Genomic DNA, 27,565 nt, shown 5'->3' on the forward strand with positions numbered 1-27,565 from the left:
TTGCACGGTGCAATGTCTGCCGTGCAGTCTGGCTCTACAGAGCTACAGAGCATGCTTTAAGCCCAGCACAGAGGTGTAGGTGACTTGCAGCTTTGCCTGTCATCTCCACTGTGCTCCCTCGTACATCACCATTACGAAAGCACAGCTGACCTGGAGCTCTCGCTGCCTGTCCTCTTCAGGCTGTTGGGGTTGCGGATGAGTTTGTCCAGCATGTTGACGATCTGTCCAAATTTAGGCCTGTCACTGCGTTCCTTCTGCCAGCAGTCTAACATCAGCTGATGGAGAGCAATGGGGCAGTCCATCGGGGGTGGCAGCCGATACCCTTCTTCAATGGCTTTAATAACCTATAAATGGCGCAATTAGGAAGACATTAGAGAACATCAGACACTACTCACATCTACCAGCTGAGTATCATTTATCCTAGGGCGATCCAAAGTATGGAAACAAATCCACAATTAAGTGAAACAACATGGAAAATTGCCCTCAGACTCAGGCAGTTGGTGGTCTCAGAACTGCCATTTCTCCTCAGCAATTCAAAACTAAAAGGGTACAGCATCCAAAGCAGGCATCAGATACAGCAGGGCAATATATCACAAAAGAGCACATGGGATACAGGGATGACAAAATAGCCCAGGTTAGAATTAAGCAACTATCCTTGTTGGACAGAAGGTTGGAGAAGCAACAGGTCTTTAACATCTGTCAGATTTGGGTGCAATATGTTGAAGATGAAATTTTCCCCATCTTTTTTAGGGTACAGCAGATCACCCCCTCCTCCTCGGCTAGCTCATCTCTGTCAGTAATACAGGTCTTGCAGAGAACCCGTTCTCTCACCACTGAATGGTCTGAACCAAGAAATGCAGAGATGGGAACCCTTTTGTGTAGCTTTATCAAGAAGGTTACAGAGGTCCAACGCAGCAGCTTAAGTATGCGTTTCATATTTAATAGAAACCAGAAAAATTCAGAAGCTGAAGTCATTTCAAACCCTCCAGAAAGGGCTCCAGAGCTCAGTACTCTGATGGCTTCTTAGCTCTCTCAGGAGAATGGGACGTGACCAGAACCCAGTTCTGATATGACAAGGACGCGACCCAGAAGCCTTCAGATCTTAATTAACCAATATGACTTTGCTGGCAGAATTCACCATGAGATTAGAAACCAGGAGTGCACAGAGACTGAATTGCACTAAATTCCCTCGTTCTAGCCTTGTCCAATTAGCAGCTAAAATCCACTGGGAGGACAGGGCGAGGGATATGCTTGCACCATTAGCACTATTCAGTGACCACAAAGTGGCTCTCACTACTCCAGAATTACGAAGATCCTTTTGATTTCTCTTGATTCAACAGACACTGAGAATAATTTGAAATCCACTTCTGCTTTGTTGTGAAAAGCACTGCTTTCACCATCGTTAAGGAGAAAAAAAATGGTACGTCTGTGCCACATACTAAAAAGAGGATGCAAAGACAGTAATACTGGCTTCCACTGTCCTGGTCAAGCCAGTTTTTTGATGTGGTCCAGCACCGTGCACCAGCAGTGTGTACCAGCCCAGCATGCTAGCTCTGCGTTTGTTGCGTTGAGCTCCACTGTGCTGGGTAGACACGCCTGATGTAACTGAGACACATCTGGTGTTTTATTTTCTTGCTAAGTCTTGATGACTTCCTGTTAGCAAAGGAAGGCAAGATTGGGTGCCAGAAGAGACATTTCACATCAGAAGGAAATTAAAATTATATCCCCTGTTTAGATTAAATGCCATCCGCATCTAGACATTCTTTGAAAATGTTCAGCTCTACATAAGAAAGCAGATGACTTCTAAAATGACTTAACTACTCCCATGGTCATATATTCAGATTAACATTTTCTTCTTCCTTTATATGTTTGTAAATCCCCTGGGAAAAGAATTATGGATAATCTATGCCTCATTTTCACTGGGATTTTTTTTTTCCATTTAATAAAAAATCTATTAGCAAAAGCTCTTATTAGCATTATTATTAAATACTCTTCTGGAATAGCAGCCATTGTGCATGCTCCCTCTTGGAATACACTGTAGTAGTCCAGATGGTACGGTTAAACAGGACATGCATAATTTAAGAATGGTCATTTAGGAAAGCTGCTTTTTAATGTCCTCGGGGGGCAGCTATGCAATTGTCACAAGGATGCTCAGTCTGATAATCAGAATTGGATTTCATATGTGTTGTTTTAGATATCCTACAAGAAATAAAATCATCTGGAACAATTACAAGCATACTGGGGCTTGAAGAATTTACTACTAATAGGAAGCCCCATTAAATTCAAGTGTTTTTTCTTAAAGACTTTCAATAAAGTTGAGATTTAGTATCAACACTCAAATCTTCCCTCTCTTGACAGTATTACGATCTGACAGTTTAAAAATACTTGTTTCCCTTTCCTCCATTCTTCTTCCTTACTTTAATTTCTTATAATATTTTTCCCCAAATTAAAAAAAAAAGGAAAATAATCAAAAAAAGAAAGGAAAAAAGATATATGCACAAGTTACAGACCCTAGTTTGAGAATGCCCCCTATTCCCTGACCATAGACCAGGCTTGAAGTATGCAAGGAAGTCTTAGTTCCAGAGAGGTTCCCTGAGAAAACAGGCATCTACCACTCATGATATCCTTTTAAAAACCTGGAGTAAATGTTTTATAAACATAAAGCAATTGACATAGAAGCACATCAGCAGACATCTAAGGACAAAGATAAAGGTGCGGGGGAAAAGGGAGAGAAAAGGAAGAGGAAGCTCAGGAGGAGACTCACATCTTGATTGGACATATCCCAGTAAGGTCTTTCTCCGTAGGACATCACTTCCCACATGACGATGCCATAGCTCCACACATCACTAGCTGATGTAAATTTACGGTAGGCAATTGCCTCTGGTGCAGTCCACCTGATAGGGATCTTTCCACCCTGTCACAAATAAAAGAAACCACAGGCTAGTGAGTCACTGACCCAGTAACGTGTGTGGCTGACACTGCTCTACACTGCCATTAAAAATACAAAATGGTTTTCTGTACGCAATTCCAGAATCCTTCTTAAAAAGGTATCCACTTTCTCTTTTTCTTGCCATAAAACTGTCAGATCCAACCAGGAGGCAATGCTGCCCATCTGTTTTCTTTAGTCACAAGGAGGTGAAACAGTAAATTGTTAAACGTTTTTTTATCAGCCCTCTAAGAGGTCTCTGCTTACGGCTATGCTGAAGCATGAGAACAAGCCAGGAGTTTTACTAAGTATATATTAGAGATTTAGTTGACAAAACAAATAAGTACATGCTGTTAATTACTATTTCCTTGCTTGCCTGTCTGACCTGTTTGGCCTGTTTCAGAAAAATGGGATTATAAAAGTTTTGCTTTTCAAAAAGGTAAAATAAAGACAGGATAAACTGGGAAGATTTATACATACTGTGGTGTTTCCCATGGGCAATATCCCAGCTCCTACCAGAGATGTGAGATGGCAAGCAAGCCTCTGGGCTCTCCCAGTCCCTGTGGGAGGAGTTCAACACCAGACCGTGGTACAGGGCTGCTTTTGGTACCTTTTGGAGAGAGCTGCCTCTTGTCACAATACTTCTTTTTAAACCAATAAAAACACTTTGGCATCTGATTTGGGCCATGGAGGTCCTGCATTGTTTCAAAAGGAACTCACTCCATCCTGTTTATCTGATTTCGCCTTAGCTGAGTGATCCCAGGCCAGAGATTTCTCCTCTTGTTTATGCTAATATGCAAGGTGTTTTTAATTGCGCTTTTGGTTTCCTGCAGTTCCATCTGGGGAAGGACTTAAGCTGAACAAAGGTTTTAGGTTTTTTTCATTTGCTTTTATGCTTTTTTGATTAAGTTTATTTTGGTAGGTTTTTTCTCAGCAATCTTCTAGATAGTTCGTATCCATAACTGAATGCAGCGTGTGTATGCTTAATGGTTTATCGTTCAAATCTCTCTCTCAAGTGTTTAATATGGGCTTGTTCCAAAGCCAAGTGAAATCAAGAGAGGTCCTTCTCCTGGTTTCTTTGGCCTTTGCATCAGGCCCTCTGTGAATCAGGTTGTGGCTCTTTGCACCTTGTGTGTCTATAGGATACTCTGACTCTAATGAGTTATACTACTAACAGGGAGCAGAACACACCAGTCTCTTAAAAAAGGATGCTTTAAAAATTGCATTCTATTGCATCGTCTCTGGTTATGAGAAAGCTCTATTCCTGCTTTCAGACACACATGCATGGACATTGTTATACATGGCTGTCATTCTGAAAATTGTCAATAAGCTCTTTTTACTTAGCTGCTCGAGTACAGTGAAGTGCATCCAAATTTTCCTGATCCTTCATTACTGATACCAAACGAAGACGATGCACTGTAAAGCAAATATCATTGATTCCCTGTAGTTTACTCTTAAAAGCAAACATAATACTGTATCTCCACTCACTAAATTCAAACGGAAGCTTTTAAATCATCTCTGCCTTGCCCTTGTGCGTTTGTCTAAACTTTGATTTCCCTGAATAGAGCTTCCGAGACCTCTGCTTCTGCTTCTTCCACTTGCCACCCTTATGAGTGAGAAATACCAAGGCTGGCCAGCATTTAATGCTACATGAGTCTATCCTTCCCTGTAATGAACAGTGAATCCATTAAAAGATGAGTATTGGGATTAAACCACAAAATCTGAGTGCTGCAAACAAACTCTGCACTAGGGAGAACAGATGGAGAATGGCAGATATTTAAAAATGAAGAAAATCAGCAATTTAAAAAGGAGACTTTATAAACTGACTTTTTTTTCTTCACACGCATGTTAATTACAGAGGTATTGGTACAAGGGCTGGTAATGGTCGCGATGCTGTTTTGTGGCCAGAACTACTTGCATTAGTACTATTCCACATGCAGCACATTAAAATGGCTTTAGAAAAATTAGTTAACAGTGGGATGCTGAAATACAGATAAAAAGGGGAAGAAACAAAAAATGGGAATGCAGGGCTCACACTTTTCCCAGTCCAAATTATTTATGTCAAATTTATGACTAGCTTTGTGATGGGCAAAAGTGGATTTATCTCTTTTTTTTGGTGGAATATCTACACTTGCTGTATCAAACCTCAGTGGGACTAGCCACTTGGAAATCATTACGTATGTCTGTAGATACCAGAAGGAACAGAAGCCCAAGCTCTAATTTCTGGCATCAGATTCCTGTCACGCACCCTAGCACACTGAAGGAACCAAAGGAATACACAGGTCACATCCTCAGAGGAGAAGTACTGATGTAGCCACTGATTAGCAGTAACATCACATCAATTTATACTAGCTATGGAGTCCAGGCCAATGTTTATTTTTAGGTTGTGATACACGTTTTCACTTGTGACTGAGATTATTTTAAAACAAACCATTGTCACCTCCCACACAGTCAGACAAAACCAGTAGGTAGGCAAGAAAACCCACTGGATGTTTTCTTTCGCTTCTTACCCGCGTGGTGTAAGCTGCTTCAGGATCGTCTTCCAGGACCCGGGACATGCCGAAGTCTGACACTTTGCAGACCAAGTTGCTGTTGACTAGTATGTTTCGAGCAGCTAGATCCCGATGCACGTAGCTCATGTCAGACAGATACTTCATTCCTGAGCCAATGCCACGAAGCATGCCCACCAACTGGATGACTGTAAATCTGCCATCATTCTTCTGCACATGGGGAAAGGAAGAAAATCACAGAGCATTAAGCTAAAATCTACATTATTGACATTGCTGAAATTGGCAGAGAACATATCTCTGGATTCCCATCTTCTCTCAAATAAAATGCAATGTTATTTCCTCACTCTCCTGACTAGTGTCTATAATTCATCAGTAAAGTAAAAACCCAGAGGTTCTGTCACAGCTTCCAGCGATGCAGTACCCAGTTTGCAATGAATCCGGTTTTAATGAGTCTGCAGCATTGCGATGCTTTCAAAAATGGAGCAAATCAGAACTGTTCCCATTAACCATGGATTATTTAAGATCCTGCTATTTAAAACATTAAATTTATTCTATATCCTTCCACCTTACATTTGTTCTGGTTTTCAATAGGAGCAACACCAGAAAACAGAATTTCCCAAGTAGAAACATAGTTTCTTTTAAAATGCTGACTTTCCAGTATCTGTCTGCAAAAAAAGAACCAGAATGAAAACCAGAAAATGTTTCCCAGTATAAAATCTCCTTAGCTTATTATGAAGAAATCACCTACCCTGAGGAAGGCATCCAAGGAGCCATTCTCCATGTACTCAGTTATGATCATTACCGGTTTACCTAGAGTTCGCAGAAAGACAAACACAATTCCTTGATGAACACCAATGTTAATGGGATAAAAATTGCACATGATTTTACTGCCAAGACACCTGGCTTACACAATCTAATTTAATTTGAAAAGCACCAAGCTTATGCCTCAGCTGTGGGGCGCAAGAAAAGAAATATTATAGGACAGAAACATTTAAAGGGCCCCATCTGGAAGGTTAACCCTTTGGCTGACTCCCTGACAAGGTCTTTAGTTAAAGTGGCTTCTGTTCTCTAAGGAATATATGCATTGATAATTGAAAGCTAAGAAACAAAGATCTGTTCAAACTTGACAAAAATCTTTACTGTAATTAAATTGCTTGCAGACTAGAAAGCCTTCCTCTTTCAAAATGGAATCTGTGAATGCTTTGGTGTCTCTGCCTCTTTCGAAAGATCAACGCTTTAGGCGAGTTAGAAGCTGTCAGCAACTACAAGGTATTCCGAGACAACTGGATTCAAGAATGAAAAATACAAGCTGTTCCTCTTAACTTTTTCTGTCCCGAATTTGTATCCCGTGTCTCTCGTTATTTATAAATGAGCCAAAGCCATTTGCCTCATGAAGTCAACCACAGGATAAATGATTCAATTAATTGTGTCACATGTGGGGCATAGTGCTTCAGCAGCACTCAGTTTTCCATGCTGCAATACAGAGAGCCAAGCTGGGCAAGCTGAAGAGAAATGTAATGTAATGTTACTGACATGGGGATGCTTTCTAGACACCCTCCTGCCTAAAACAACAGCAAATACATAAGTAATGCTTGATGTTGTCTTTAAGAGCTTTACAAAGTCATACGACGCTGAAACTGAAAACATTTAGGTACACACAAGTAACACTAATTATTTCACAGGGTTAAATCATGCTGGATATTCTGCATCTAGATATTTGCAGAAATAGGTCTAACATCATCTCCATTCTAAAACTGAGCAATGGGAGATGTATAAAAGTGACTTATCAAACGTTGAATGGCAAAAGCCTGGTCCCAAGATGAGAACTGTTAAGCCCACCTGAAGCCAAGGGAGCACCTGATGATGAGTGCCAGGCTGGCATGGCAACCCTTCCTCTCCATTATTCTTTAGCTACAGGAACTATAGACTTTCTTCCTAAATAAAAGACTGTCTCACAGAAACTCTGCTTTTATACTTCCTGGAGCAGCTCTGAGTAAGGGAATATTACGGGGAAAGAAGGGTTCAATGGACATGTCACCTAGACTGTAGATAGCTCAATTCTGTCTTGGCATCAGACGTATCAGAACTACGCAACATTTCCTTGCTTCTGTCACCAGCAAGTATCTGCTCTAAAACAACCAGCTATGAAAATTACCCTACCATGAAATGTTGCAGCACTGAAAGGTCCCCTAACCATTTCTACCTCAGTGCATTTTTCACTAAGATGCTTTTCTCTTCATTTGTCAAGGATTTCTGTTTTCGAAGTAACCCTTTTTTTGATTAGAATGAAATATGCTATAAAGACTGACTGTATTGAAAATTTTACATCATTTCACTTGGACCAACATCTATGTGCAATACATAAACTAATTTACTCATCATTACTGAGTCCACTTTTTCAGTCCCAACCTACCCTTTGCAGGCCTTTTACTATTCCTGCTTCTCCTTCCTTTCCCAACTGATACCAAAACTCTTACTGTTTTGGTCCCATGCAAACTGGCATGCCTGTGAAATGCCAGTCTGGCAGCTGAACCGTTTCTGACTTGCATGAATGCAGCAGAGAAGCGATGATATTGCACAAAGCACACTGCTCTGGATGAAGGCCTTGGTGACCTTGGCTGAGTACTTGCACCCTTAAGGAAAGGGATGTGATAAAACATCATTCTCCCTCTAATTCACTTTTGCAAGCATTCTTTGGTGGAAAGAGAAAAAACTCAAACCCAATCTGCATATGCCAGTGTTTCATTTATCCTTTGCAACTGTGACCAGAACCCTTCCACTGAACAAATACAGCTAAATGAGTTTTAATTAACCTTCCTCAATCAAAAGATACTATGTCAATGCAGAAAGGAAGAAAGGGAGACTCTTTCAGTGCATTAACATGTCATTTCATTACTCAGGCACTTCTTTAGCAGAGGAGGGGGATAGAGAGAGGAGAAGTTACCAGCAGTGAGTCAATTATTAAAGTACTTGACTAGCAGCCAATAATGTATTCATGGTTTTTTGCTGTCTCTCTCAACTCCCATCTACACCACTATTTATCTCGCATTTTAATTTTCAGTTTATTAAATGCATTAATTTATCACAGCATTCAGAAAACCTATGGAGAAATTGAGATAAATGTCTTCTTAAGTAGCCCTGTTTACCAAACACACCAGCTCTGAGGTAACCAAGCTGGCTTGCTGCAGAAGCATCGCTTACTGCGAGCCAGGCAATTAAACGTTTTCAGGTCAGGCTACCACCTCCTCGGTGAAAATTTCAAATCATTTTAATTCAGTGACAAGTGCATTATGCAAATGCATACAGTCATTTGTAACTGCTAGAGCTGTAATAGCTCAGGGGTTTCCAGCCTCAGTGGGATTTCAACAAGATACCCCTGTTGCCTTTCTTTTACAGAGGTGCTAGATAAATCACTGTCTGTAGCAAAAACTGTGGCCTGACCACACCCCCCACTTTGTTCCAACAACAAAAAGAGAAAGAGAGACTCAGACCTTCAAAATTTAAACAGAGTATTATCTTTTAATTTCAGTTTTGAGGGGGGCCCTCAGTAAACGATGAGTCAAAATTAGTCCAAACCCCTATTTTCCCTAGTGGAATTTGTCTTGAGAAGCAAACAGCAACACACTGTATGAGCCATTTTCAACAACTGTGAATGAAGGCAGACTAGGAGAGGGAAACAGAAACGAGCAAGGGTAAGAGTTCCAGAAACACAGGTGGCAGCATAAGCATCCAGCTCCCACTGACATTCAAGGGCGAGAGGGTTTTTCAATGGTATTGATGGCTTTGACAACCCTCTATGGGAGATACTTTGTTCTTCTAGTAGTATTTTACTTTTTAGCTTTCCATTCGATTCTAATTTTAATTCCTTACACTATTAATACCCTGTATTCATGTTCATCATGCACACCATCAGCTTCACAAATTCCACCCTTTAACAGCAGCTCACAAGATCCCTGCCCACCTTCTTTGCTACCCTGGGCAGGAGCGGCTACATCCAAAGGGTCTTTAAGGATTAGCAATCAGTGCCAGGCTTTGCCAGTATGCTACCTAGGGCAGTCGGAGCAGGGACAACAACTACACCATCACAGTGGCACCTTCTCAGGTCAGACCCAAGCATGTCTGTCTCACAGCTGTATTTTCAGTTCTGTCCTACAAGCAGCATCCAGCAAGCACTGTCATTCTCTTTCTAAGGCAGAGTTCATGGCACAGTGAATGCTAACAGACTCAAAAAAACCCAAACCAACCAAACAAAAAGTTCAGCCAGGTAAATTCTGCAGACTGAAATTATCACACTTGTAAATCAGAGAAAACAAATACACAAGTTTCACACTAAAATAGCCTACTTCATTTCAAAGGCTTGCTCCTCACATCTGTGCTTTGTACTTTAAACATATGACTCTGTAGTTTTGTTTTGGTATTTTTCCCCCAACCATTTTAAATTCTTTGCTCACCATCTGCTCTTGCCTATCCTGTAACAATCAGCTCAGTCTAGCAAAGATGTGAAAGAAGACTGCTTGGCATAGCAAGAAGGGGGAAAAAAAAAAAACAACCCCTGCAGTACTAATTCCCCCTACAAAATCTTGTACAAGCTGCCTATAGATAGAGTATCAGTTGAAACCATAAACCCATTTATAGCTGACAAGATTAATGACTTGTCCTGCACTGATTTCCTCCTATTAGCTATCAGTGGATCTGTTCCATCTGTCATTTCACAGGAAAGAGGGTAAAAAGAAAAAAAAAAAACACAACAGCATACACCACCACAGACTTAATTTCTCAGTGACTTCCAAATTGGCCTTGTCATGAAAATGACCTACTTACATTTAGTAACTACACCTTCCAAGTGGATGATATTGGGGTGGTCAAATTGTCCCATGATGCTGGCCTCACTCAGGAAGTCTCTCCTTTGTTTATCAGTGTAACCAGCTTTTAGAGTCTTGATAGCAACACAGATCTCTCTTTTTCCTGGTACTTTGAGACGTCCACTGCATACTTCACCAAATTCGCCTTAAAGAAAAAGGCACAAGAATCCATGGTCATGAACATGAAGCACACACTTGTGTTGTCAAATTGTTACGTCAGTTCATTTGAGGGAACTGTCATACAAAAATCACAGGATCTCCTGTTTCCTAAAAGCAAATTTAAAACTGTATTTACAGAAAAAAAATCCAAAAGTTCTGGCACTTACCCACACCAATAACTTTTTCAATCTTTATGCAGGAGGCATCGATTTCTTTGGCAAATTCCCTCACAGCTTGGTTGGGATCCTCATATGTAAAAGGATCCACATATGTTCTAACACCTGCAAGGCAGAAATGTTTTATATGAAGTCACTGATCTACATGCTGATGAACACAGAACATATGAGACTGAAGCCTTAATGATATACAACAGCAAAGAGAGTGTACAATAAAAATGTACTGTAAGCCAGGAATGACTGATGAAGGAAGGAAGGACTTAATGTATTTTTCCCCAATGTGATTTTTAAAATGTAAACATTTAATATTTCCCAATATTGATGTACGGAATCAGGCTTTTGCCAATAAATGAGCTTCACAAATCACTGCCATCACTAAAAGGCCAACAGCCTGTCTATGGACTGTGTGACTAAAACACAGCCCATTTCCCTTTTGGCAGCCAAGACATTCTGAGCTGAGGTCCTAGGTTTGGTACCTGGATGACGGAGATGGAAGTAACAGTAGAATTCAGTCCTGGAAAAACGGCAGCAAAGTTCACATTCCCTTCCCCGCAGGATTGCCCCCAGCCCATCCAGAAACTGCTTTAGCAGAGTATTGTGGGGAAAAATCATGCCTAGATAGCACTGGTCAAGAACAGATGTCTTTCAGTGGAAAGGAACAATAGAAAAATTTGATGAATCTTTCTCCTGTCTGTCCCCTCAAAGCTTTCTACCCAGACACTTCTACTTTCCCTGTTACTAAGTACATAGTTTTGAAGAAGGATGTTTGCCAGAGAGGAAAACAGAAACATACCCATTTCAAGAGGAATGTCATCCCTTATTTCCCAAGCATCAGAACATGGGACATGTTTAATGAACCAAATAAAAATGCCCAAGCACCACTGCCTCTTACCTTGGTTCAAATGCTTCTCCTCATCTGCCTCTTGCTTAGCCTTACTGTACTTACTGCGCCTGTCAGAACAAAAAAGAGCATTACAGTTCAAAATAAGTATCTTACTTTGAGACAAGCTCAGTCTTCTTGATCTGCTGAGACTTGAGGTGTTGGCACCTGCCACAACCTGTGCTCGGCACCTCCCCTACAACAGCCCACGACACAACATACGCTCACCAGCGGGGTAGGAGACGCCTCTCCTCAAACTGTGCTAAGTGTTATTGGCATCAACAAAACATCAAGCGAAACACAAATCTATTTGCATCTTGGCATTCAGAGAAAGAAAAGAAAGCTTGCATTTTGGCTACTTTTTCTTCAAACGTGTATTTGCAATTCTGCGCAAAAAGGGGCCAAATTGCTTTTTAGCCCTAATATATATGGATTTAAATGCTACAACAGAGGTGTTTTGGTAGACTGATTTTCAAACATTATTAGGCAAATGCCAATACCAACACACTTACTTAGCTGCAAATTTAAAACTGGAAACAAGTCTATTAACACAGAAATCAGGATGGCAGCAAAAAAAAAAACCCTGACCATCAAAAATGCAGACCCCAAGGATTTTGTTTATTCTTTTAATCACTGTATAATTGAAAGAGGCAAAGAACTCCTGATGGCAGAGCTCCTCTACTAACCCTCTGAGTTGGAGTCAATAATGTAGTATAGTACATTAAATCTATAGATTACTACTTTTACACCTACACACATGATATTGTATCCAGTTATGTATTTAATTAGTTCAGCTTTAAACTTCAATGGATAAGTGGCATTAAGGAAAGTTAATACAAGAGGTTAGTCTGTTAGGGAAGATACTGAGGTGTCGACTCAGCCAAATGTGTACTGGGATTTGAAGTTCCCCAGCATCTAATGGTATGTAGATGTAGAGATTTGATTTGAGTTTTTACCCATCATTCACTGGAAGTTCAGAACCAGGCGTTAAGAACAGACATTGCCGAAGAGAAGTGCTTACTGTTGCTTACTCCTCAGTCTGTCTGTTCCTATGGAAGTCCAAGTCTCCCAGTGTGTCAGACCCAGGTTAGCGAACTGACAAGAGTCTGGGCTGGAGTGAAGAAGAGGGAAGGCAGAAGGAGAAACCAAGGCTGGAGAACAGGAGGTAAGACTGACGCTGCCTGCAACATGCAACCCGCTGCCTGCAGTGGGGCAGGAGACAACCAGGCCTGCCAGGGACACTGGGGTGAGACTGGGTTAAAAGTCTGAAAATGGTGAATGGGTACAGGATGAGTGGGTGAGAGAAAGACCTATAGGGAGATGTGAGTTAAAAGGGGTCAAAAACCCACAGACAACTGGAAGAAAACATGTGACTGAGAGCCTGGCTTGCAGCATATCGTCCTGAGTCTCACCATTCCCCCCTCCTGTCAGCAAAACCCTTCTGCCCACTAGCAAAAAGCATCTCGCTTCCCACTCTGCGCCTGGCCTGCGGGGAATGTCAGCTTCCCACCGCTGTCAGCTGAAAGGCCATTTCCCAGCCTTTGTCTTTGCAGTCTTTCAGTGCTGGGTGTTAAACACACTATGCCAATAATAAAAACTATAAATTAACCATGAAACAGAAGGGGGAAAAAAATCCTGTTTGACATGTGAAGACTACCTGATCTTTGAACCAAGCCTCACGGCTCCCAACAACATCAACAGGACTTATGTTCAGACATAAAAAGCAGGTACACATCCAACCATAAATGGTTGGGAGCTTTTTTTCTTGATGAAAGTCAATTAAACGCAAATGGCTCCAAATCAGAAGAAGAGTATTATTAAAAACCGCACTGGATCCAAACATCTATTTAAACCATTTACTTGCCCGAGGACTTACAGCACTGGTATAACAGAGCTGAGGTAAATAAAAGGACTATGTTCTGCTCCCAGTTACCAAACTGAGTAAGAAGGAAGAGGCAGCACAAGTCCCAGCCGGTGGCATAGGGGACCAAGTCAGCTAAGGGGATTGCAGAAACGGTTTCAGGTACTATACAACATCTCTCAGATGAAAGAAAAAAAGAAAAAAAGAAAATAATTCTGCATTTCAAGCAGGACCCCTTCAAATTCATTTTATTAATGTTCAGGCACAGATGGGAAATCTGACACACAAACAGGCTTTGCATGAAAGCATTTTAAGTATGAAAAAATGCTCTTTATCTTATTTTTAAAAGTACAAGCACCCTAACAACAGATAAAAAAAACAACCTTCCCCCACTAAAACCCAAAGACATGCAAAAAGCAAAGGGAAACAAAGAGATTACTGTTCAAGCAATATAATTGTAGCTTATTAAGTTTAAATAATACCTTCCAAACTAACTACCTACTTCCACTTCTCCCTGTGTCACCTGTTGACCTCTCCTGCTTGGCCGGGGGCAGGACACTCCTGTCTGCCATTGTCCCCGGGAGCCCCGCGCCATGGGGCACACGGGGCTGGAGCTGCCTCTCGGGGCAGCTCGCCTGAGTGGCAGAAGGGAGCCTTTGTCGCAGATTTGAACCCCGTAATTACAGGGATTGTGGCAGCGGTGATTAAATAGCCGGCATTCAGGAAAAGAACACAGAAGCTTTCAGAAACCGCGGGGGTCAGAGACACAGGCAGATCTACAGGTGGGGGCTGTCGATGAAGAGGAGGTAACAACAGAGGGTATTAGCACGCACTGAGGTGAAACAGCACAGACCCGGCGCCGCACCCCTTCTCCCACCTCCTCCTCCCCAAACAAAAGAGGGGTTGGGGTGCTGCAGTGCTCAGGCACCGGGCTGGTGGAGCATCCAATCCAACACCATCAGCAAAAGGTGGGCAAACGCATTCAGCTGTTGACAGAGCAGAAGATAAATCGATCTATCAATTGGGAGAATTTCTGACAGAAATTTTCAGATGACCAGAGGATTCTGTGAGGCCATCTTACTCAACCCAAGCCCTTTTAGAAAGTGGCTCTTTCTGTTTTACGCTTTCCCAAATCCTTTACAACTCTATTTGAGGTACTGTAATTTCAGTCGGTGTTCCTGCAGGGCAGGGTTTAGAAACACTCACGCTACCTCCTGCATTCTGCTCTCTAGATACGCGCATCTTAACCTCGGTAAGTTTAAACTAACATTTAGGCAGATTAGTTCTTATGTTAACACAAACACCGTGGTCGCAGGACGGAACCAAACAGCTTGAGCTGCCTGAAGGCATAGTCCTTTGACAAATTCTGTTGTAAAGATGAATTTAGGGATTTGAGCAATGACTTGAAAAAACGTAATGCTAAATTAGTAGTAATAACCCAGGGTTCAAAAGTGGGCACCTACAGCGTATGCCCAGTTCCCACATTTGTTTCATGGATACAGAGAGGCCATGTCTGCAGGCCAAAGCATGGGTTTGATTGTATAAATATGACTTTTAGGCCATGGCTAGATTACAAAACCTCCTCATGGGGACTGTATGGACAGAAAAGCTTTTTCTCATCTGAAGTAATTTTGGAACAAAGTATAATTATTTTGCTATTAACTCCTGCTGGTGTAGGAACATCATGAAATATCCCCAAAGCCCACACCTCTAAATGACATTGGTAAAGTGGTTAAAATTGTTAGAGTAATAGTGAACATTAAAGTAGATTCTGTTTATTGAGAGCTACTTCCAGCTACTGGAGAGCTGTGTATTGAGGAAGGCTATTAATTAGCAAGGCACCATGCATTAGTATGCACAGAGTAGTTTCACTGTCCTAGTATTTTATTCATTTTGCTATGTCCTTCCCCTTCCATGGCCTCTCTGAGACCGACCAGTGCAGAGCTACGGGACATCTCTGAACCCATGGTCACCAGCATACTTTTATCTCCATTCCCACCAGTGCTTGGACCAGCCTTTTGTCCCTGCTGCCCACCTGCTCTTTGTCTTGCCTTTGTCCAAGTTGAACACTTGTAGGCAGAGAGAACTGAACAGACAGCCTGAGTGGTGAGAAGACCTGGCTGAGTGCGCACCCGCATCAGTGGGTCTGTCAGCTACCTGGCTCCAGGCAGCCTTTCCTTTGACAGCTTTATGGCCGATACTATAGAGAATCAATATGAGGGCAAGGGGTTGACATTTCATTTTCTAAAAAGTGATCCATTGAGGGCTAATCACCAAGCAGTGTTTATCAGCCTTGGGAAGCGACATTTTTTTATAGGGGGAGGAGGGGAAGGAATCATCTCAAAGCAGCTCGACAGGCTCAATTCTCCAAGGTGGCGACTCATAATTAGAAATCCAATGTATCCCGCTATCAATCCTGCCTTAAATAATAAAGTGATCAATAAAAGCGGAGAGGAGATTAAGTCATCAAGCTCAGTGATGCTATTTTCTGTTGCAATGGCTTTTAATAAACCTGTCTCTCTGCATTACATTTTCATACGTTCTGCTCTTCTTTCTTCTTGCCAGCATGGAGGCTTTGAGTGGAACACCCACAGAAAGCTGTAACAATGCATGTCTACTTTCCAGATATTACAATCATAGTGACTTAACTGCTCTTTAAGACAATTTAAAGTAAGAGAGCAAATCAAGAGGAATTTTGCACATTTACGGCTGATACCATTAAACTGATCAACAGAGACTGACAAAACACATATCCCTCAGATCCCAGGCTTCAGATGCAGTCATGATATGTCCAGTTTTATCTCGGAATTACATTGAAGCAAAATCATGCTGATCTTTTAAAATGAGACTGAACACAAAGATGAAGACAGAAACATTCACACTGTGTTTCTGTTACACAGGTCTCCCATTCGCAAGACAGTTCCTGATGCCTGGGTTGCATTTGAGAGAATGAACAAGTACTTGATAGAAGATTATGGTCCTGCTCTGATGAAATAACCATCAATCCACTCTGCTGTTACTGCATATGACGCTGAATGACTGTGGCTTCTGTTTTACAGTCATATCGACTCACACTGGAAGGACTAACCCAAAGGACAAAAGCAGACTCATACAGACTAACACAAAAATCACAAACATAGCAGTCTGATGGCTTAGTTCACAACAGTGCAGTTGTTTACTCCCTTGTCTATCAGGAGTCAGTCCAAGAAAATCTACTGTACCCATACCCATTAAACTTAACTTCAAATTACTCTAACCACAAATCTCTAGCTGGCTTGCTTCTCAATGCCAGTTATTGGAATCAGCTTTGCATTTGAAGGGCAAATAGAGCTGGAACTATTGCCATTACATCACATGCTGCTTGGTACTAATGTTGAGAAGATCAAAGCTACATGGGAGAAGGCTTGTAATGCAAATGCACTGTTTATGATGCTAATCAAAGAATTTAGCTTTGTTTGGAGGAGACAAAAAGCTCCCTCATGAAAGAGAGAGGGGGAGAGAGAAGCTTAAGTTCTTACCTCCTGCTGATGACAAAGGCTGCAATGAGAATGACCACAAGAACAACACTGCCAGCCACCGAAACAAGAAGCACTGTGGGATTGGTACCATCACCAATGATGGGGGAAGGAACTGGAAACAGAAAAGGGAGCATTAGCGTCAGACACCAGCAAAAAATCAACCTACGTAGCACTCAGTGAGGCTTTCTGGCTTGTGAAGGCAGTTTAGAGTAGCACTCAAATCCACTTTCAGGCCTTCATTATATAGTCATTTGACACAATTTTCCAACAGGTTGCTAATTAGCTGAAGACATGATGTTTGATAATGATTTGGGGAACTTCAGTTCACTGGGAACAAGGACTCCCTCTCCTTCTGCCCTTCAGTGGCGCTCAGAGGGTACAATGGCTTGCTTTTTTTTCTTTCCTTTCTAATTGCTTTCCACTCTTCTTTCCCCCTCCTTTGTTTCTCAGTGGGGCCAGATAATCACTCCCCAACTGACACAAAGAGAATAAGTTATTTTAAAATGTCTACCCTCTTCCTGCTGGATTGACTATTTTCAGCTGTTAACATCCTGAAAGATGTTGCCACTAACTGGCATGACCTTAAATTGATTTAAGCAGACCTGTATGTCCAAAATAAAATAGGCTCGGTCACATTGCCTTCCTGTGACTGAAAAGCAAACATTTTTGTGGCTAAATTCACACGTTTCCTTGAGTAAAGTGAAAAGTTCTCTGACAATGTGATTTGAACATTCTGTCTTTATATGACTGTCTAAGGAAAAGTGCAAATACGTGAGCTGACGCAGGACACCTAACTGATCTATGTCAATAGCTTGCAAAGGGGAGTAAGAGGGTTCTATTCTCCAGCAAATGAGATATTCCAAAAACATGTGCAAGCATCTACATTTACAGTGAACAAAATAGGTACATAAATCTCTCAAGCATCAATGCCTTCCAAGTGTTTACAGGGTGCGTGTCTCCTTATGCCATGCTGAAGTATTTTCCTGGCTAGAATCCAGAACACAGCATATCCAAATAGATGTCTCGGGTTAGATTCATGGCATCACTGACAGTCATGCAGCCATGGAAGAACATTTTCCCAGAACAGACACACCACAGTCCAAGCAACGAACAGGAAACTCCCAACATGCAGCTCAGTTACATTTGCACTCTTTGCTCAAGGAAAAGAAGAAATCAGTGGGCATGTCATTACCTGTGTTAGTTGTGAACTCAAATGGTCCACTGAAGTCTCCATATCCTGCTGCTGTCCTGGCCCGCACATGAAACACATACGAAGTCAGGGGGTTCAAGCCTTTGATGTCAGTATTCCTGGAGGCTGTCTTCACAATGCGATAGCTGCGCTCATTTTGGTCCTAACAACAAAAGAACACAGTGGTGAACAAGTAAAAATGCCTCACTGCACCATGAACCGTGGAACCCCACTTCCTTGCCAAAACTTCATGATGAAAGAAGATGAGTAACAATGATGGAATTCTCAAAATACGTCCCGAGGGCTCCTGCTGTCGGCCTTGCTCAATACCCGTAGCACTGCGTGCTGCATGGAGCTCTGAGCAAGCCAAAAAAGGATGATAAGGCAGTAGGTATGATGCTCATATATCACTGATTATTTAAGAAATCACACAACTAAATCCTCTGGAAAATAGCCAAGCCTTCGAATTGGATCCTCTTGATGAACAAGCAACATTTTACTCACACATGCTGGCACTTTCTTTTTCTTCCTACCAACCAGGAGCCGCGTTAAAAAAAAATGATAAATATATTTTAAGAAAGAAAAGACTTAGAAAATGTCTTCCAGAAAGTCCAATCTTAAAAACTGTTCTATTTTTGGCTGGAAAATCCATCAGAAAATGTAATAATCTAGCTTCCCTGCAACTCATTGATGCCTTTTTCTGTATGCGTTAGGGAAGCAAATAAGTGATTATCTTTACCAAAAAAATTTAGAAGTATGCATGTGCGTGTGAGAGCGCACACAAGCAAAAGCAGGTAATTGATCATTTTTGCAGAGAACCTCCAAAGAAAATAGCGCTTTTCATAGTTCCATACTTGAGAAGTTATTTGCAGGAATAACATCTCCCTCTAACTTGGAAAGTATGAAGAATGTAATTTTCTTTCCTTATTCTCTATTAAAAGCCATCCAGCCCACATTATCACTCTAAGCAGAAGCTATCGGCAAGCAGATCTTATTATTATTAATGTGTTATATACTTCATTATTATACTTCTGTCTATGAAGTAAAGTTAATGTCTCATTTCTGCCCAACATTATTGATTCTCATTATAAATATGCTTGCTACAAAAGCTCAGTTCCTAGGTAGGAAAAAATAATGAAATAAACTCGTACCATACAGCTGGAACAGCCTATGAGTCTTATTCTTTCAGGCAACCATTCAAGTGCATGAAATCCTTAATTGGATTTTATTAAACTGAATCTATTTAGTTTCAAATGATGGAATACTATCTGGAAATAAACCGTAACGGAATGAAGCAAAAATCTCTCCCCAAACCCAAGCAAAACTCCTTGCTTGTCCATTTTTCAGCAGTACCTTTTCATAGTATTTGACTTCGTACTCCAGGATGACTCCATTTGGCCTGTCAGGTTCCAGCCAAGCCAAGGCAACACTGTGCCTTGTTATCTCTTTAGCCTGGATCAAAGCAATTGGGGACGGAGCTGCCAGAAGAAAAAAAAAAGAATTATAAGGAATAATTTAGTTTTAATGAGGAACACGTATTTTTAATCATAGCTTTCACAACATGAGCACTTTCAGAAAGTGCGTTTTTCTCACGGGGGGGAGGTTAGAAGCATTAAGTATTTTTCCTGTTTTCTCTAACAAAATTGCATTTAATCCTCTCTAATAAAGCTTGTTCTCAGATTCTAGGCAATACTAGATAGGTGAGTTTTGAACTAACAATAGAGTTGTCTAGACACTGCAATGTTCATGAAGCCGAGGTACAAACCTCCGTAAGAGGTTAAGGTACTAAAAGATTCTACCTTATTTTTGTGCTTTGTTAGGCACAGTGCATAGGTTTGTACTTTTATTTTGGTCCACAGTGATTCTCTTCTTCCATCTCTTAAAATTAACTGATGTTACTTCATTAGCTGTTTGCTTTACAGGAACAATGAAATTCCTGAGGGATCAATCTAGTTTTCTCTAAAGCTGAGAAAACACTGCCATTAAATTAAGTAACACCAGAATAAAGCTGAATACCTATGAATTTGGACCCTCCCATGAAAACCAGGAAACTTGTATTTCAAGAGTCTGAGCCAATTTGTGCTTCCTAACTTGTCCTGCTTATGCCCGAGTCTGTGAGCAGTCCCTGGAGACTGGGGAAGCTCAGCGCCCAAGGGCCAGATTCTAGCTTTGATAGCTCTCTCCCAGTCAGAAGATAACAGAGATTGAGTCCATTGGTACCAAACTGGCATCATCTGACCCTGTCCCATGTGGCTCTGTATTGATGTGATGAATACAGAAAGCAGAATTACATCGCCAAGGGTAAGGGCTGCACCATTTTTGGAAAAGCTCTACCTAGCAACAAGCTAAACTCAAAGATTCTTTAAACTGTATCTGTGTGCAGTAATAAGGGCTGCAATGAAGAAGATAATGGGAAACATCTCATTGTGCACCCTACACTTTCAATAGAGCCCCTGCTAATGCTGAAGTTCAGGTTTTTGACTGGCTGGAGGACAATGTATTCTCCCTTTGACTGTGATAGCAGCAGATTCATGTCTGCGCTGGGGGAACGGGTTTTCTGAAGATTTATGAACCTGGCTGCCCCTTTCTTGCTGTTGTGTTGCTGTGTGGTCACGTCTCTAGCCAGCTGTTATCAAGCTCTTTTGATGCTGACAATAGCTGGTATAAATGGCGGAGTCTCCAGGGACAAAAAGGGACATTCATGAAATTTTTAATCTTATCTAACAAAGCTGTCCTGTATAACCAGAGATTAGAGGTCTTCCTAAATTGAATATATTTCTTCTTTTGTCCCTTGAAGCTGTAGCCATGTTGCTCTTTTTTTCCTCCTTTCCCTTTCTTTTTGTTTCTTTTTCTACCCTTAACTTTGGGATGACAATCCATGAAAATGTTAGAGAGTAAAAAGTATCCTTGAAAACATGTATCCTTGAAAACTACCAAGAAAGACAAATAAATAAAACAGTCACAATAATGAAATGAAAATTGAATGTTGAAAGCCTCAAACCTACTTGACCATATCAGACAGTTCTGATAGAAGCGAAAATAACCCGTAGATGCTGCACAGTCACAAAAGGGTGTCTCCTCTTGATGTGAAACCATCAGGGAGCTGCTTCCCGATTTACTATTTGACAGTTTGGCATCTCTGTTAGAAATGCCTCCAGAACCTTTCTCTCTTTTTCCTTGTCTGTCTCTCACATGCAAAGGCAAATACTGGATGACAGAGGAGACTATAAACACAGCCAACAGGGAGGATCCAGGTGTGCTCCATCAAGTTATATATGTGGCATGACTGAGAACCTCCTTAATAACCTCACAGATCCTCAACAGAGGATCAGACCATTTTTCCTCCCCCTTTGCAGTGAGAATATTCCTCAGCTAATAAATTAGAAATCAGATTTGTTACCCTAAAACACACACACGTGCAACATTACTGATAAACCAACCAGAGAGAAATCTGCTGAGCTAATCAGCGCCTCATGCAGGGCAGGCAGGCAATTCCTTTTACTGAGAATCTGTCACTTATGCTGGTCTGACCTCAAGAATTGTAGAGAGAAAGTTCACTTTCTTTCCTTTATCCTCTTTTCAAACTCCTTGGTTTCCCATTTCATTTCTGCAGGCATTTATATTGGAATTTAGCGAGTCCTTCACTATTGAGCTGGTAAGTGCTGTATGAAAACGCATTTCTTCTCTGTTGTAAAATGGCTATTTGCAGTAGAACATATAGATTAACTACCCCGTCTTGTGAAAGATGCTTAGCTTTATATAGTTTAACAAATGCTTCCTCATGTGTCTCAAAAATGGAGAGCTGATCTCAGGCACCGCACCGTACTGGAATAAACAACCTGCTCCTCGCCTCCAGGACACAAAGAGGACCTGTACATCAGTTCCTTTGTTACTCCTTACAATTACAATTTTAAGAATGGCCCTATTTTTTTCCTTCCTATCTTTTATATGTAAATTCATACTACTTAACTTTTAATCTTTGCTTTTGTCCTGTATTCTGCAGATGAGCAATCTGTTTCTGAGTTTTTTTGTTTTGACTGTACATCCTGCCTCTCCATATGCTACACAGAAATCCCAAGAGTGCTGAAGTCCAACTACAGGATGAAGTACCAAATTGCAAGAGACTGTCCAGGAGCTCTTTGACATCTCTACAGCACAGACCCATAACCGCCTATGCAATAGGATGGTGATCTGCAGCTCTGTGGACCTTGAGGAACTGGGCTCAGTAACCACAGGGAGTACTACAGTTATCCCACTGCATAGATAAAATCCTCCATTATCGATTCTTTCTTATTTCTGCAAATAGCCCTACAAATCAGGTTTATTTGTTTCACTGTTTTCCCAGATCCACCAGCTGACCTGAGAAGCTGAAAGACTGGGCTTCTGGAAGAACAATGGGTCTGGATCTCCTTGGACATATATTACCAAAAGGGCATAAAAGTCTGGTCAGTAGAGTCTGGCACAAAGAGGACATCACCACTGCCAGCTCATTGTGGCAATTCAGGCAGCAGTCACAGCCTTCTGAGTGAACTTCTGCAAAATAGTTACATTCTTTGTTGTTCTCCCTTTTGCCTCTAAATTGCCTCTGAAGGATGATGTGAAGATAAACATGTAACAAGTTGGAAAATGATGCCTTCATCATGAGCAGAATAAAAGACAGAATCTTCTCTTATATGTGCATGGTCTAACTGCTCATTATGTACACACATTCCTACACAAAACATACTGAGGACAGCTTGACCAAAAATAATAATGTACGCAATTACGACATTCGCAGTAAGATCACATAACACTTTCGGAAGAGAGTGGGAGATCACCTTTTCTTTCACTTTTTGCAGTTTCCTATTCCCTACTCCCTGATTATTTGGAAAGGAATACTAAGCAAAATCCTGTTTCTCAATCATCATTGCTTACAACAGCAAGTTTTTCTGCCACACATGCACAGACTGTACATAGCAAGCACCCATTCTACCAGAACAGCCCATTTCACAGGGAAGAATGATGAGGTATTTTGGTGTCTAAAAAGGGGTCCCCTTGAACAAAAGCACCAAGTGTAACTTTCCCTAGTTCAAAGCTCAGCAGTTCCTCTCCCTTAAAAACCACACTCCCTACTGATGTGAATGTTGCAATTTTCTTTTATCTACTTCCTCAATAACCTGCCATTAAACACCTACTAGTAGTTTTATTACTGAGGTTCTGAGCTTTCGGCCTACAGAGAGAGAAGGAGCACAGATGTACTACAAAAACTTCACCCAAATGCTATAAAGCCATATCCCAAGGCTAGTAAGTGCTGAATTGTAACAGTTTTGAGGTACTTTAAAGGATGGCAGAAGCAGAGTGTCAGTTTTTCATTCCTGGTTCAAATTAGGAGGGGGGGGGAGAGGAAAAAAAACAGGAAATAAATAGATGCAATAAAGTCTCTGGCATGTAGGCATCCATGAGTGAAAACAGCCCTTCATAAAACTACAACACATGAGTACTCAGATATCAAAGATACGCAATGCCCAGTGTTTTATTGAAGATGCCTTCTTAGCCACAGCAGGGTTTACTTTCCACTCCCCATGATTTGAATTTAAATGGATCATGTTTACTCAAGGGGTCTTTCACTGATTGAAAAATATACCCACAGTTTGTACATTATCTCAGCTAAATTCAAATAACATATTTAAATTTAATTACTTGAAGCTTAGGGGTTTTCATGCTTTTCTTTTTTCCCTCAATTGCACACAACAACACTTATTTGTTCTTATCAATGGCTATGCGCTTTGTCAAGCATCAAAATTAAATGCTTGAAAGCACTAATGATGTTACTGTGATTAAGGGTTTTTACCTTCCAGGGTAGATACTAAAAGCCTGCTCCATTATTAATTACTTAAAAAAAAAAAAATAAATCTGAAAATCTAACACCGAAGAAAAGTCCTCTTAGAAATCAAAACAAGACAATAAAAGATCTTCTCTTAATTGGGACAAAACACATTTAAGGGAACCTGGCACATTTCAGGTTTTCCTCTCTGAATATTTACCTTGTAATATTGTGGGTTTTTACATGGGATTTTGTAAATTATATTATCAAATAATCTCACAGCAGGAAAAGGATATACAACACAGAGAATCAAATATGGTTTTAATAATTTCTAAAGGCAACATTCTCCAGGTCAGATTCTGATAATTTTATTCATGTAAGAGAGCAACTTACTCTGCTAGCTGTCGCACTGACATCAAATCAAGCAAAGGGAGAAGTTTCCAGCCCTATTTAGCTGCATGTACCAGAATAAATTAAAAAGAAAGCAGCTCTGCTCTTTCCTAAAATGTTGGTGTCCAGTTCTGCACCCTGTTGGTCCCTTGGGCCTTTTACCCACTCCTCTCTCTTCTCCAGACAGAAATGCTCCTGTTTCTGGGTAACACCACCCCTGTGCTCTGAGTACTCCTGGCATATGGCTTTGCAAACAAAGGAGAACGCATTTTAGCATGACCAAATTTCCAAACATATGCATTGCATATGTATAAGCCATGTATGTACATAAGGATAAGCACATGAAAGGGTTTTGCACATGTGAACCTACGTGCACACCCAGATTAGATGTCTGTGCACGTCTGAAGAGCTGAGCTAGAGGCTGGCATTCCCATTCTTCACTGCCAGAATGACAGCTACGCCTTTCTCCTAGGGACCAGCAAGAGTCTGTGGGCTGGATCTGCACTTTAAAAACTAACCACACACATTTTATTTTTTTTTCATTATTTCCTTTGTATAAGTGGAGCAAACATTTGTACTGACGATGATTGGGCCAGGTTAGGACTTGGACAAAGATCGAGAGGTCTGATTGCTCAACCGAGACACTGGAAGCCTCCCAGGACATTCCCGAGTCCTCTGTCTTCCCACCGTCTGCCTCTCCCTCCCCCAGGAATGATGACTGGTGAGGAACACCTCCCAGCTTGGAAACTGAGAGACGCCAAGATTCAGGCCAGCGTTTTTAAGCTTTAGCTTTTAAAGCAAAGACTTTAAATCTACGCCACTAGAGTAAAGCGCCCAAGGTTATCCACCCACACTTCAAAATCCTGGCCGACGTAATGTGAAGCAGCGTGACAGCTGAGCTTGGCATCTTTCTCTCGATCCCTTCAATCAACTGTAATACTTCTGAACTAAACTTTCCCTCCTTGTTACTAGAAATTACGCTGTTCAGGAAAAGCACCAGCTCGGCCACAGGATACTCTCATAGGACACCTTCATCCCAAAACGACAGGCACAAGTGATCTTCCCTTTCTTTCCAGGCTCCACAACCCAGCCATTGCCAAAGAGCCCTGAGAAAAAACAAGTGACCAGGTCACACCAGTTATGTTTGTAAGGATGTGTTGATAAAGCAAGGGGCTAGAAAATGAGATTTTAAAGACTGTTAACACAGCATTATTATGTTTTAAACATTTCCTCTGTTTTACAGTTTTCATTTCTTGCCTCTCCCTAAAGAACCTGTGCTGCAAATCTTGCCAAACCACAAAACTTGGCTCTGACTTGCATCAAATCAAAAGCTTGAAGGAAAACCCAGGCTGTCAGCAGCAACAAATAGTAGTAGTTGAGGACTATTAGAGTGCTGTATTTTTACCACCCTACTCCAGCTTCAGCTCTTGGAGACAGGCAGGAGCTGCTGAGGATCCACAAAGAGCCTGGGTATTTTTGGGGTTGCACATCCAGTTGTGTGTCAGTTTTAGCACAGACTACTTCAACAGACCAGAACTGCTCTAATTTAGACCAAACCAATCATAGGAGCTGAGGTCTGACCACAGTTCCCTGTGGTTTACATCAGGAACTGCAATGAGACTAGGGTGACAAAAAAGATCTCGCACACCCAGGAGACAGCTCGTTCTGGCTATTAATTTCGGAGGACCACCTCTTGACAGCAATACATTACTTTCAGGTACTGGTCCTCCAACTCTGAAGGCCAAATAATGATGTCAGCTAATGCAATGCAGCTTTGGAGTAACTCCAAAGATCTGAATCTGCAACCTGCAATCCCAAAGACTGCCGTAAACCAAACGACTATAGAATCTACATAGCATTTAGCAAGAGATCTGTATTACAACTCAAGCATGGGTTCTGTTTAGTCTGAGAACTGCTTGTTTTCTTTCTGCTAGCTTGCGAAGAAATCCTGTTGGCATGTTCTGACAAGGATAACTTAATAGTTGCCAACAGAAACATGGCAGAATACTGTGTATTTCCTGTATGTATGAATGCCAGTTTAAAACAAACAGGAAAACAAATCTTTCAGTTGGAAGGCAATTTATAAAAATCTGTCTGAACATTACAACCACTTAAAAAAAAACAGCACTGCAACATTTCTAAGTGCTGAAACTAGAATGATTAACACAAGAAGGGTGAACGTACTTAGCACTGTGAATTGCTCTAAGAAACTCTAGAACTATAAGCAATTTGTTAAGATGGGGAATTAGTCAGCAGCTGTTCAACCTGAGCAGGTTTGGAGCCGCTGGTCACAAAGCAGGTCATGTTACAGTCACTCTTCCCTCTAGCTGAAGTTAGAATCTGACCCAATATAAACAACAATAAATTTTGTAGCCTAAAGAAGCCAGCACTGATGCTCCACTGTGTTATACTGGATTGAGAAAAGCAGAGAAAATGGGCCACGCAGTTTGAACAAAGAGAGGTTGCTGTAACTCTCAGAGTCCTCCTTTAGGGCTGGGACCAGTCACGCTTAGAGGTAGGATCCCACAACCCGAATTTGGGTTGAACACTTCTGGGAAGTACGTGCTGTAATCATCCTCTTGCTTCCCAGACGCCAGTCCAGCAAGCACAGATGGCCAGAAACCACTGATGCTGGGACACAATGCATAGCACCCCAGCGTACAGTGGCTCTGGGGGAGAAAGAATGAGAAATTACAGACCATAACCTCTACTTATTAAAACAGGTAATAATGTTGGAAACGGGGCATTCCCCAACTGCACAAAATAATTCACCTGGAGGAATATGACCCACTTAACACCATCCCCTCAGGGCAACTCTACCTCACCCACACACCCTGCTGTTCCTCCCGGGAAGTCCGAGGTAGCCACCAGAGCTAATTCCTTCCCAGAAATAGCCTGTCCTCCACCTTTGTATTCCTGCACGGGAGGAGGATCTGCTGAGCTGCCTTTTCAAAACAAATTCCTCCACGACCCCTCCAGCCCTTCCCACAAGGAAATCAAAGCTACTGTCAAAGACACATCAGATGCCTCCAAATGAGACCACTGTCCCATTCTCTAAGCCCTCCCTCAAGTCATGAAACCATCCAGCTACTCCTCCTCCCATTTTCCAATTCTCTTGCCCACAGTCAGAGGAGTTCAGACATGTCTGCATACACTTCATGAGTCAACAGAGAAGGGGGGTAGAGCTGTTCTTAAATTGTACAGGACCAATGAAATAACCTACTGTACCTGTGCCTTGCAAACCACTCCCTGTGTGCAGCTTTTGAACCACTTACAATAGCCTATCAACAA

General features: G+C 41.5%; 1 protein-coding gene across 1 annotated transcript in view; it reads right to left on the minus strand.

Moving 5' to 3' along the window:
• Positions 1–27,565, minus strand: part of EPHA4 (EPH receptor A4) — a 102,273-nt gene that overhangs the window by 3,706 nt on the left and 71,002 nt on the right. The window contains exons 5-14 of the mRNA XM_009703856.1: positions 19,435–19,559; positions 18,085–18,244; positions 16,893–17,004; positions 11,526–11,584; positions 10,625–10,738; positions 10,258–10,443; positions 6,185–6,246; positions 5,437–5,646; positions 2,765–2,914; positions 151–344 (exon numbers count right to left, since the gene is read on the minus strand). Coding sequence (XP_009702158.1) covers positions 151–344; positions 2,765–2,914; positions 5,437–5,646; positions 6,185–6,246; positions 10,258–10,443; positions 10,625–10,738; positions 11,526–11,584; positions 16,893–17,004; positions 18,085–18,244; positions 19,435–19,559 — 1,372 coding nt within the window. The remainder of the gene's footprint in view (positions 1–150; positions 345–2,764; positions 2,915–5,436; positions 5,647–6,184; positions 6,247–10,257; positions 10,444–10,624; positions 10,739–11,525; positions 11,585–16,892; positions 17,005–18,084; positions 18,245–19,434; positions 19,560–27,565) is intronic.

The sequence above is a fragment of the Cariama cristata genome, unplaced genomic scaffold (genome assembly GCF_000690535.1).
Source record: "Cariama cristata isolate BGI_N322 unplaced genomic scaffold, ASM69053v1 scaffold8197, whole genome shotgun sequence".
NCBI classification, from domain to species: Eukaryota; Metazoa; Chordata; class Aves; order Cariamiformes; family Cariamidae; genus Cariama; species Cariama cristata.